Source organism: Sus scrofa, chromosome 5 (genome assembly GCF_054392235.1).
Source record: "Sus scrofa isolate SSC_HxYL_T2T_F1_AM1 chromosome 5, Sscrofa_HxYL_maternal_Yorkshire_Landrace_v2.0, whole genome shotgun sequence".
NCBI lineage: Eukaryota > Metazoa > Chordata > Mammalia > Artiodactyla > Suidae > Sus > Sus scrofa.
Window position 1 is genome coordinate 31,417,707 of NC_139387.1, and position 12,065 is coordinate 31,429,771.

Genomic DNA, 12,065 nt, shown 5'->3' on the forward strand with positions numbered 1-12,065 from the left:
CAACTATCAGAATAACTGCAGGCAACATTACCTGAGCACTCCCTACATGCCAGGCACTGTTCCGAGCACTTTTCGTAGTTTTAACTCATTTTTTAATTTGTTTGCTTCACTTAGCTTCATTACATGAAAAAACATATTTATGTGCATATGAAACATTAATCATATTTATTCATCATAGACCTCAAAAATAGTTAACTTTGCCTAAAGTGGAGCAAATGAAGGAAGTGGAAGAATAACTATAGTATATTAATAGCAAAGATTTCTGCAATTAGGCACACCTCTGGTTTCCCTGGTTTATTAACGCCTTTAATTCTAATAACCCTGTGAGGTAGGAACTATCATCCCCAATTTACAGATGAAGATACTGAGGCATCGAGAGGTCAACTAGTCTCACAAGGTAACATCTAATGAGTGGCAGAGCTGGGATTCAAACTCAGACACTCGTTATTCAATAAGAAAGCTTTTCCCACTTGCCTTGGTTTCATGCAAACGATGGCCTTCTATAATTTAGGGAGAAGAAGTGGGCCGTAAGGACAATATGATGAACAGTTTCATTTCTATTCTGTTCTTGACCTGCCTCAGGACGAGCTGGTACCCAGTTTCTGAGCTGACAGGGGAGACTGCTAAATAATTCCTAATTCACAAGAGAAATTGTACACCTATAAATGTAATAAAATTCATTATGTAATAAAAAAAGAGAAATCATAATGGAAATGAGACAAATTTTAGCATCAAATTACATCGAAATTTCATACACACACACACACACACACACACATATATATATATGAACATTAGGAGTTATTCTTCCTTCATTTCAGACTTTTCTAAAGAGATGTTCCTGCCACGTTTCTGAACTGCTAATGGATAAAGAGGCAGCACGTTACCAGTATGAACAGACTCGGAGGCCAGACTGCCTGGGCCTCCAAGCTCCACACCTTCCCGCTCAGTGCCTCAGTTTCCTCATCAGTAAAATAAAGCTAGTAACAGCACATATTATGTATGTATTATGAGGTCACATGAATCAATACTGGCAAAGCCAGACAATATTCATGTCTGGCATATGAATGCTGAGTATTGGGTTTAAAAGAAATAAAAAGAAGAAGAAAAGAAAATCTCAAGAACTTATTGCTCTTTGCCAATGCTCTTCCCACCTAAAGCTGGGGCGAAATCAGATTACCAGTGAAACAAGGGGAAATTTCTACCTCGGCACCATTTATTTTCTTTCACCCTTAAGATGTGCCAGTTGGAAATTCTATTGCGGAACCAGGTTTGAGTTGTGTTTTCAGCTACTAGGGTCAAACCCGGTTCTCCGAGTAAATCGACACCTTCCGAGGAGGGAATTGAAAAGTTATGCTAATAGACATCATCCTGAACAATTACTGGTTGTAAAGTCATTCTTCTTCATCACTGGCAAGCGTTCCCATCCCTGGGACCAAGAGATGAAGAGTTTTGAGAGAAGCCACTGTACTCCTGCTTCAAAAAATCTAAGTGGACAAATGGAACTGTTTTTCCTGACGTGCGCAGAACAAGAACCTCAATTAAGAGGCAAAAATTTATAGCAATAAATACGATGAGAGAATTAAAAGGCCTCTCCTGTTGTTTTTTATAGCTGACATCATTGCAGGAAGCAGACTGCCAAGTGTGGCCAAATATTCCAGAAGGGCTGCTGCTGTGGAGCCACGAGCAACCTCTCTCTTATGTTCTAGGGGGTGGACGAGTCCTTCTTATAGAAAATAAGTGAAAAGGACAGCAAATCTTGAGAGAGGTGAAATGCCCCCTTCCCATTTCCTTTTTTCCTCTCCCCACCCCAAATGGATCCTATTTGCCCGGAATTCCCACAGTGCTGCCCCATCCTCTGCTGAGAATGATAATCAGCTTTCTTCTCCCCTGCTGATGAACTTGGCCGAGATGGGGACTCAGCCATCTCCTGTTATTGTAATTAGACACTGAACTAACAGATACTGAAACCACACACTTTGATGTGTTTTGACTAAATTAAACAACATAAGGGGGCTCTGAAGGAAATAAGACTTAGGCTGCATGCGTCCACAAGTCTCATCCTAAGCCAAAAACAATCCGTTCCAAGATAGGGAGTCAGATGTGGGGGAAAACATGCCCTGCTTTGTGGCCACAGTGCCCTGTCTCCTACCCACACATCTTACATAAGGCCAGGAGCCTCTCAGCTTAATACTAAAGTTATAAGAGGGCCTTCAGAGTGAACACTTTCTCTGTCCTCAGAGGAGTCATCTGCCATTTTGCTCTTTTGATCTCATTCCTAGAATGACTAGGTCCTTGGGAACAGAAAAACAAAAGCTCTTGGAAAAGCTCTTTTCACTTGCAGGTGATGGTCAGTACAATGCCTAAGAGTGCTTCACATCTTTCACATCAAAGGAAAGAAAGATGCAAACTATTACATTTAGGATGGATGAGCAATGAGGTCCTGCTGGACAGCACAGGGAACTATATATATCTCCCAGTTTCTTGGGATGGACCATGATGGAAAATAGTATGAGAAAAAGAATATATATATATAAAATATGTATGACTGGGTCACTATGCCGTATAGCAGAAATTGATACAACACTGTAAATCAGTACTTTAATAAAAAGAAAAGAAAAAGGAAGCCTAGTAATGGTGATTAGTTCCCACTAACCATGATCGGGTTACTTAAAAAGCCTTCAGGGAGGAGTTCTTATAGCGGCTCAGTGGTTAACAAACCTGACTAGTATCCATGAGGACGTGGGTTCGATCCCTGGCTTCCCTCAGTGGGTTAAGGATCCGGTGTTGCCGTGAGCTGTGGTGTAGGTTGCAGATGCAACTAGGATCCAGTTTTGTAGTGGCCACAGCTCCAATTCGACCCCTAGCCTGGGAACCTCCATATGTCACAAGTGCGGCCCTAAAAAGCAAAAAAAAAAAGCCTTCAGTGGAAGGCAGGCAGGAGGATGCTGGGGAAAGTGTGTTGCCCTCAATAGCCTTACAGCATTTTCCCTAATGGATGATGTATGACAGTCTTTCAGAAATGCTGGCATTCCAGATTCTCTTCTTTCCTAGACACACAACCTGCGCCCGCACACAGTCAGAGGCGTAGGAAAGTTGAGGAGATTACACACTGCCACAGAGCATCTCACTACCTGCCTGGCTGTGGGCTAGTGGTTCTTCACACACCAACTACCCAATGGGAGGCAGGCACAGGAAAAGATCCACCCCCAGTCTGTCCAGAATACATCCACTTCATATCTGCTTCACAGCCAGAGATCTCAAAATTTCTCTATTCCTCAAAAGGAAATGTTGCTTTCTTTATTTCACTAAACTCTAAAAAGAAAAAAACTGGACGCATTACTGAGTATTTTCTAAGGAAGAATAAGGGACAAAAAATAATTCACTATATCCCCTAGCAATTTCTTCAGGTAAAAGTCTACACAACACCTGAACCTGAGTCCGCATGGATACTAGTTGGGTTCTTAACCCGCTGAACCACAATGGGAACTCCTGTATCCCTTTTAAGTTTTATAACTTCTTTTGAACATGGTTTTTTCTGTTCCTGACATTTTCCTTATATGAAGACAGAATCTGTAATTTGTATTTTCTTTCAAGAAAGGTGCTGTTGGAGTTCCTGTCGTGGCACAGTGGTTGATGAATCTGACTAGGAACCATGAGGTTGCGGGTTCGATCCCTGGCCTCGCTCAGTGGGTTGGGGATCTGGCGTTGCCGTGAGCCGTGGTGTAGGTCGCAGACATAGCTTGGATTCCGCGTTGCTGTGGTTCTGATGTAGGCCTATGGCTACAGCTCCGATTAGACCCCTAACCTGGGAACTTCCATATGCCTTGGGAGTGGCCATAGAAAAGGCAAAAAGACAAAAAAAAAAAAAAAAAAAAAAAAAAAAAAGTGCTGCTGACAAGAGCTCAGCCAAATATAGGAAACAATGGCCCTCTAGTAAATGCCTCCTTCAGAAGAGGCAAAATACAGTGTATATTTTTTTCTTTGGCAGAGCCTGTGGCATGTGAAATTTCCTGGGCCAGGGATCAAACCCGGGCCATAGCTGTGACCCCGAGCCACTGCAGTGACAACACACGATCCTTAATACACTGTACCACAAGGGAACTCCCAGTGTATATTATTTTATCCACATAAAAAATGTTGTTTGTTTTGAAACAGAAGGATTAATTTGATTTCCTTGGATAAAACATTACTTGTACTAATAGGATAAATAAGTCTCTATTAAAAAAACTGGCATTAAGCTGGGCCTAAAATTGTCTGAACATCTTGTCACCAAGTAATACTTATCTGTAATAAGAAACAGTCATCTCATTGCTACTCAACGACTCTAAGTCATCAAATACAAAGTTATACTTCTGCTGAATTCCTCTGCACATCACTGATGTTCCCAACATAAAAAGAATTCCTGTGATAATTCCTCTTTTCATCGTGAATCTAATGTGATTTTACAGGAAACTTTAGTCTTTCTTCAGTCTCCAAGGAAGGTGGTGATATTATACATGAAAGAAATCTTGTGAAAACATTTATTTTGATTTTAATATGTTTATGGGGGATGAAGAGATCAAGGAAGGAGGGAGATATTCATCACGTGTATCTGGAGAGAACCCATCCATCTTACTCTTGCCATCCGTCATGCCTGCCAACTCTCTGTTTGCAAATAATGATGCCATTACTTATTCTGTTGCCCCATTTCTCGCCTAGAAGAGTATTTGCCCATTTTTCTCATCCTTCTCTTTCTTGATCTCTCTGTGGCCCATGGCAATACCCCCCCCTCCCCTCCCAGAATTTTTGGGCCTTTAACTCCTGAGTCCTAAGCCTCCCTACACGTGCTCCTGAGCTCTAGTCCTTCAGCTCCAACTTCCCATAAAACCCTTCCCCCTGGAAAGTCGGAATACTACCAATGCAAGTCGCCATTCCTGCACAGCCCCTCACCTCGGACCCGTGCCTGCTCCAGGGATCCACTTTCCAGGACCAGCACCCCGGGGCTGAAATCTGCCATGGTCCCTGTCCCACACAGGTGGTCACCTCAATGGTCACTTTCCCTTCATCTCTTCTGAACTGGTTCCTGGCTCTAACCACTGTCTCATTTTGAACTTTCATCATGTCTCACCCAGATTTCTGCACGAGCCAGGTTCCTAGGTGTCCGAGTCTCCAGGTCTGCTCCCCTAGTCTTCCTGAGTCAGCCTCAGCACTGTCATCAATCTGTTATACCTCTGTCTAAAGTCATCCGGTTAAAATTACCCAGCTTATTATGGCATTGAATGGTTCTTGTGGGTAAAACCTGCCTGCTGCTCGTGTCTAGCCCCACTCCAAGTGACCACACGACACACATGCTCTGAAATAAGGGGAGCCATGCTGGCCTGTCTCTGCACAAACATGTTCCCCTTTCTCTTACTTGCTTGGTTAATAAACTCCTCTTCACTCTTCAGCACAACAGCTCAAAAGGCGCTTTCTCCCAGGAGCCTTCCCTCCCCTGACCCAGCCCCTCTCCTCTGCTGTTCCCCAAACCACCAGCGGCCACTGAGTGAGGCTTCCACACGACTTGCATTTTCCTCTTTCTCCTAAAGCTCCCTCCCCTGCAGGGCTGCTGCTTACTGATGCTTTTTCCCTCCCAGTTCTGCTCAAGGAGCACGGTGATAGTACCGAGTTCACCTCCTCAGCCCAAGGCCCAGTGTGTGCACTCAGAGCTCAGCGTGCATACACAAGGCTCAGGGTGCACACTTAGAGCTCAGTGTGCATACACAAGGCTCAGTGTGCACACTCAGAACTCAACACGTGTTTGCAGAGTAAAGGAAGAAAATTACGGGGGGCGGGGGAGAGGGGGAGACCCACCTTACCTGTCTCCTGGAGATACTTGCCCTGGGCCATCTGTTGTCAATGCCCTTTCCTAAGTGCCATCATGTTTGAGGTTAAGAATGTCTTTAGATTGGAAAAATTGCTGGCCTCTTGTAAGCAGTATATCCAGTGATCTCTGCTAGCAAATTGCTCACTGAGAGCAGTAGCCAAAGTCCTGATAACAGCCTTGAGGTCCTGCAAATTGCCTCACTCCTTTCTTATTACCTTTCTGACAAATCACCTGCAACCCAGTTTTCCTCTGTCTGCTCAGCCCTGTGGGCCTCCTGGCTGATTCTTGAGAACCATCCTTGCAGTTGCCGAGGTTGTCAGAATACTTTTCTTTTCAATAGCTGCCCTTTCGGTCCTTGTCCCCAGTGTCACCTTCTAAGTGACACCTCTTTTAATCACCCCTGCCCCTCACACCTCCTATTATTTCTACATCCCTATTTTGTTTTTCTCCATAGTGTTTATCTGCCAGGCTATACATTTTAATTGTTTGTCCCCCTCAAAAATGCAAGTTCCCTGTAGGAAGGGACTGCTGTCAGTTTTATTCCTTGCTGAATCCTTAGCACCCAGGTCCCAGTTCCCAGCCAGTGCTCAGTGAGCCACCTGGCACACTAGGGTATGGTTTTCACACTTTTATGGTTTTCAACAAAACAGACAACCTAATTTTAAAAGTGGGCAAAGGTCCTGAATAAATGTTTCTTTAAAGAACATACAGCTGGCCAATACCAAGCACGTGAAAAGATGCTATGGCTTATCATGGGAAACGCATAACTACAATGAGATAACCCCTTCAGCTCTTTAGGGTGGCTATTATTTAAAAAACAAACAACACAGAAATTGACAAGTGTTGGCAAAAATGTGGAGGAATGAGAACCCTTGTCAAATGATGCAGCTGGTGTGGAAGCAGTATGTTGGTTTCTCAAAATATGCAACAGAATTACCATATCATCCAGCAATTCCACTCTGGCCATATATGCCAAAGAATTGAAAGCAGGGTCTGAAATACGTAGCTCAACACCCACGTTCATAGCAGCATTATTCACAATAGACCAGAGATGAAAGCAAGTGTCAATCAATGGATGAACGGATAAACAAAGTGGTATGTATGCATACAACAGAGTGTTATTCAACCTTAAAAAGGAACAAAGTCATGACACATCCTCGAACATGGACTATCCTCGACAACTTTATGATCATTGAAATATGCCAGCTACAAAAAAAGGCATGTGCTGCATGATTCCCCTTATAGGAGGTACCTAGAGTGGTCAAAAAGCACAGGCACAGAAAAGAGAATGGTGGTTACCAGGGGCTGGGGGTGGGGGTGGGGGTGGGAAGGAATGAGGCGTTAGTGTTTAATGGATACAGAGTTTCAATCTGGGACCGTGAAGAAGGTCTGGAGATGGATGATACCGATGGTTGCACAACGACACGAATGTCTTTGATGCCGTTGAATTCTACACCTAAAAATGGTCAAAATGGCAAATTTTATTTTATGTATATGTTCCCACAATTAAAGAAAAAGACAGCATAACTCTTGCCTTAAACTCTCATAAGAAGCTTAACATGCCAGGCAGACAGAAGTGAAGCTGCTATGGCTGAAGCAGGAACAGAGGGCAAGATGGGCCTGTGGTGCATGGCACCTGCTTGCGGCTTCCCACAGAGATTCGGAACCATCACAAAGGAGGGTCATGGCTCCATCCTAAAGCGCTTATGCTCCATTTCAGTGTTCTTAAGGAAAGGAAGTTAAAAAGTTACCCCTGGCTCCATTTCCAGGAGGAACGTAGCTCAACAAGGGAAAAATGCCCTCACCAACCAGCCTTCAGTCACATGTCAAGACTGACTTATTTTTTCAGAAATCAGTTTATATCCCAGTGGCAGAGGAGAACATCAGGGGAAAGAGCAACACTAAGTCACTGGCACCCTTATCCAATGATCACTGATGTCTCACATTTTCCGAGCCCTTTCCCATAATGCCTCAATCGTCAAAATGAGTCCATCAAGAAAGAAGGTATGAAAGAGGGAGTTCCCGCTGTGGTTTAGTGGTAACAAACCCGACGAGTATCCATGAAGATGTGGGTTTGATCCCTGGCCTTGCTCAGTGGGTTAAGAATCCGGCGTTGTCATGAGCTGTGGTGTAGGTTGCAGACGCAGCTCAGATCCTGCGTTGCTGTGGCTGTGGTGTTAAGGCCGGCAACTGCAGCGCTGGTTCGATGCCTAGTCTGGGAACTTCCACATGCCATGGGCGTGGCCCTAAAAAGACCAGGGGAAAAAAAAAAGTATGAAAGAAATTATATCATCTCCAATTTACAAATGAATGAACAGAGAAAATTCAGTGAGCCCTATCCACAGAGAGTGACAAAAGTGGTACAGACTTGATAACAATCGCTAACACTGATCAAGGATTTATTAAGGAAGATACCGGCTCATGATTTTCCAAGGACTTCTTGCTGGATTTACTACTTCCAACTAGCCTCTTCCACCATATTTATTCCTTTTTATGGAAGAGAAAACTGAGGCTCAAGGAATAAATAACTATGGCAAAATTAAATACCTTTAAGCAGTGGGCTGTTCTGAAAGGTCTTACTCCAAAGCCTGTGTGTGTGACCACTATTATTTTGCCCTGCCCATCTGGGTCCCTGCCTCTGGCTTTTTGGGAGAAGTGTAGTCGATGCTTCCTCCAGCCTTGAAAACAAGTACAACTGATGGGTCTCAGCAGGTCACTATTTTCTAACCCTAAGGTGACCTAATATGAACAGAATAAATCAGTACTCTTACTCCCTAAGAATCAATGTGATAAAACACTGTTACTTTGATTAAGAAGAGACTCCTAGATCTTTGACAATCCTGTAAAAACTTGCATACACATATATCCTCAAGATCACTAGAATAGTTATACTTAGGTCATCCCATTTAATGTCTCTTTCTTGTAGGACTAAATAATCTGCTGATGGACAGAGGGCTAATTCTTCCCTATTCTCCTCTGAGAGCTTCTTCAGAACTTTCCAAGGATGTCTGCTTCATGTCTGCACTTTTTTTTTTTTTTTTTTGGTTCCTTTTCTGGCTACCCCACGGCATATGAAGTTTCCCGGCCAGGGCTAAGATCCGAACTGCAGGATGCAGGATGTCGAACCTGCATCCCAGCTCTAGAGATGCCAATCCCACTGTACCACAGTGGGAACGCCTCCGTCTGCTTTATCGGAGAGAGAAGAAATGCTTTATGGTTTGTCAGCAGGGCATTCAGTCTGCAGGGCCGCCCCATAGGATGCAAGGGCTTTGGGCCAATTGAAACAAATATCAATCTGGACGTACAGGCTCCACGTGGGCAGCCCTGATGGACAGGCAAGCGGGGGAAAGGGGCAGAGTGGCAGCAGGGCTGCAAGCCAATGGCTAGAGTTACCTCCACTCCTCCCGAGAGGCTTCCAGGGACCGTCTCCTTCACAAAAACCTTGATAAAACCACCAAGTATTGTACACAAATTCTTACAACAAAACCCATATATGATGTGGGTGTTCTCTTTAAGGACTGAGAAGCCAAACACCAGCTCTTCTGAACTCCATATGTCACCTTTGCTGTGATACCCAGAGCAAGACCTGCCGCTCCACTAATTCTGGGGACAGGGCCACTTTCTCTTCCACTCCAAACATCTCACCGCGGGGCCAGGGCCTGTGTATTCCGCTCACTGGAGAACAGGGTGGAGGGTGAAGGAGGAGGGTCTTACCGAGTTCTCCTTCAGCTGTAGCCCCTCCCCGTTGGGAAGGGAGGACCGTCTCTTAGCCGAGTTCCTGTTTGGGGTGGAGGTGATGGCCCCCGCTTTCTTCTTCACAGTGAGCACCTCGCAGCTGGCTTGGTCTTCGTTGTGTGTGCTCTTCCCGGCGTTGATAACCCTGGAGGAGAAGCCAGAAAAGCCGGTCAGACAGGCTGATGTCTGGAAAGCTGAGAGCCCAGGCAGTCTCCATAACTGGCACAAAATCAGCGCCCTACTTAATGCACAGGGCCTCCCGCGCTTGGTGGAGTAAACTGATCTTTTTTGGATGGGATTCTATTAGCACCTGTCAAATATATGTTTTGAGCTCAGCTCACCCTCACAGGTATCTGATAGATGCGATCAACCCCACCAAAACACAGGAGACAATCACCCTTTTGCCAATTACAATGCAGATAGGTGGCTGGCTCGGGGAATGCTGCTGCATTTCTCCGCGTGATAAAGAGCAAACCCACCATCAATCTTATCAAAGACAAGGCGGTCATTTACAGCACGTTGTAAGGATCCAAGGGGACAGAATACTGGATTTCATGGCTGCTGTGACCACTTTTACTTTACACGTGGAGAAGGGAATGGATCAAAGGTTTGTTCTTTTAAAATGATCTTCCCCTCTTTTCCTTTTCTCCTGGAGACTAACACTCATCGCACTGGATCATCATACAGGGCACACCGATGTGCACACACATCTCACGGCACATTGATAACATTTTGGCCCAATTACTGAATGGTTTAAGCACAGGAAATGCTTCAAAAAAACATACCATCTCCTTCATGGACCGTTTTCTGCATCAGGTGACTGCAGAATGAACTCTTGGGTTTCAGCTGCATTTTCTTATTAAGAAATTAAGCAGCCGCTAAAAGGTCTCTCCTTGATTTGCCATTGGCAATCCCTTCCAAAATAACAGTGTCACAGTAGGTGACAGAGGCAGTGTGGAGGATATAGATGCAACGGCCAGGAAAGAAAGATGCTTTTTTAAAAAATACAGTAGATGGAAATCCTCTTGGAAAGCATGGTATACACACCACTCTATTGTACTCCCTCCTGACAATTAATTAGAAAGAAGATCATTTTCAAATGACTTTTCAAAACACTTTTACATTCTGAAATAATTACAGGCTCAGAGAATACTGCAAAAATAGCACAGAGTCTCCACCCACCTTCCCCCCGAAGCAACACTGCTCATCCTAGTACAGTATCAAAACATGAGATAAACACTGATTCAACACTTGTCAACCAGGCTGCAGGCAGACCTTATTCAAATGTCACCATTTTTTAGGAGTTCCCGTTGTGGCTCAGCAGTAATGAAGCTGACTAGTATCCATCCAGATTGTACACGGGTACAATCTGGCCTGGCTGAGTAGATTAAGAATCTGGTGTTGCCGTGAACAGCACTGTAGGTTGCAGACATGGCTTGGATCCCTCATTGCTGTGGCTGTGAGGTAGACCAGCAGCTGCAGCTCCGATTTGACCCCTAGCCTGAGAACTTCCATATGCCTTGGATGCATCCCTAAAAAGACCAAAAAAAAAAAACCAAATTTCACCATTTTAAAAATATCAAAAGGCTTTCTGTATTGAAAATTGTAAGCCAATACATCACAATCAAACAGGAACCAGAGCCAATTGAGATTTGAGCGCTTTAAGACCTCAGGGAGTGTGTTCTGAGCAGTCTTCAATCAAACCTTCAGAGTCCACAGAGGTGTTTCAAATGTTTTAACATTTACTTCAAATTTATTTTTCAAATGTATAAGCATTATGGGAAAAATACAGTAATTTCAAAGTTCATTCCCACCTGTTAACATGAGAACAAATACACGCTTGTCTGTACATTTGGGGCAGATTTGGCATAATAAGCCTTCTATCTCTTCTCTTTAACTGACCAATATCACTTGACTGGAAGGAGAACTGTTAAAAAAAATACCATTTGCAATTACCTATCTACATGTTATAGGAAAAAGACCTATCAGTCATCTATTAGCTCTCCATCTCAAATTTCTGGGTTACTCAAAACTGTTTTATTTACTGTGTTTATTATACATTTCAACTTAAGCATATTTCTATAAACAAAAGCCTTTCATTCATTGTACATGTGACAGTCTTAGGATTTTGGCTTTTTTTTTAAGTTTGCTTACAGAGTTTGAAAATCATTGTCCTTGGAGCCTGTGTAAGGAGGTGGGGATCCCTGCCAGTCTTGGTGAGGTCAAAGCTGCCTCCAGCACTCATCACACCCTCTGGGAGTTGAAGGGACGGAGGCAGGAAGAGTTCAAAGTTCTAGTTTTTGGCCCCACCCTCAGTCTCTTTCCTCTGAGGAGGTGACATTTTCATATGGTTTAAGAAGTAGGATGGATTGGGAGTTTGGGGTTAGTAGACGAAAACTATCATATTTAGAGTGGATAAGCGATGAGGTCCTGCTTATATATATACATGCATGACTGGGTCACTTTGCTGTACAGCAGAAATTGA

The 12,065-nt window shown here is 43.9% G+C and overlaps 1 protein-coding gene across 2 annotated transcripts in view; it reads right to left on the reverse strand.

The window, feature by feature from the left end:
• The window catches only part of PPM1H (protein phosphatase, Mg2+/Mn2+ dependent 1H), a 272,860-nt gene that overhangs the window by 159,037 nt on the left and 101,758 nt on the right, over positions 1–12,065 (reverse strand). For both annotated transcript variants that reach the window (XM_021091936.2, XM_084956249.1), the window contains one exon: positions 9,560–9,725. In XM_021091936.2, coding sequence (XP_020947595.1) covers positions 9,560–9,725 — 166 coding nt within the window. The remainder of the gene's footprint in view (positions 1–9,559; positions 9,726–12,065) is intronic.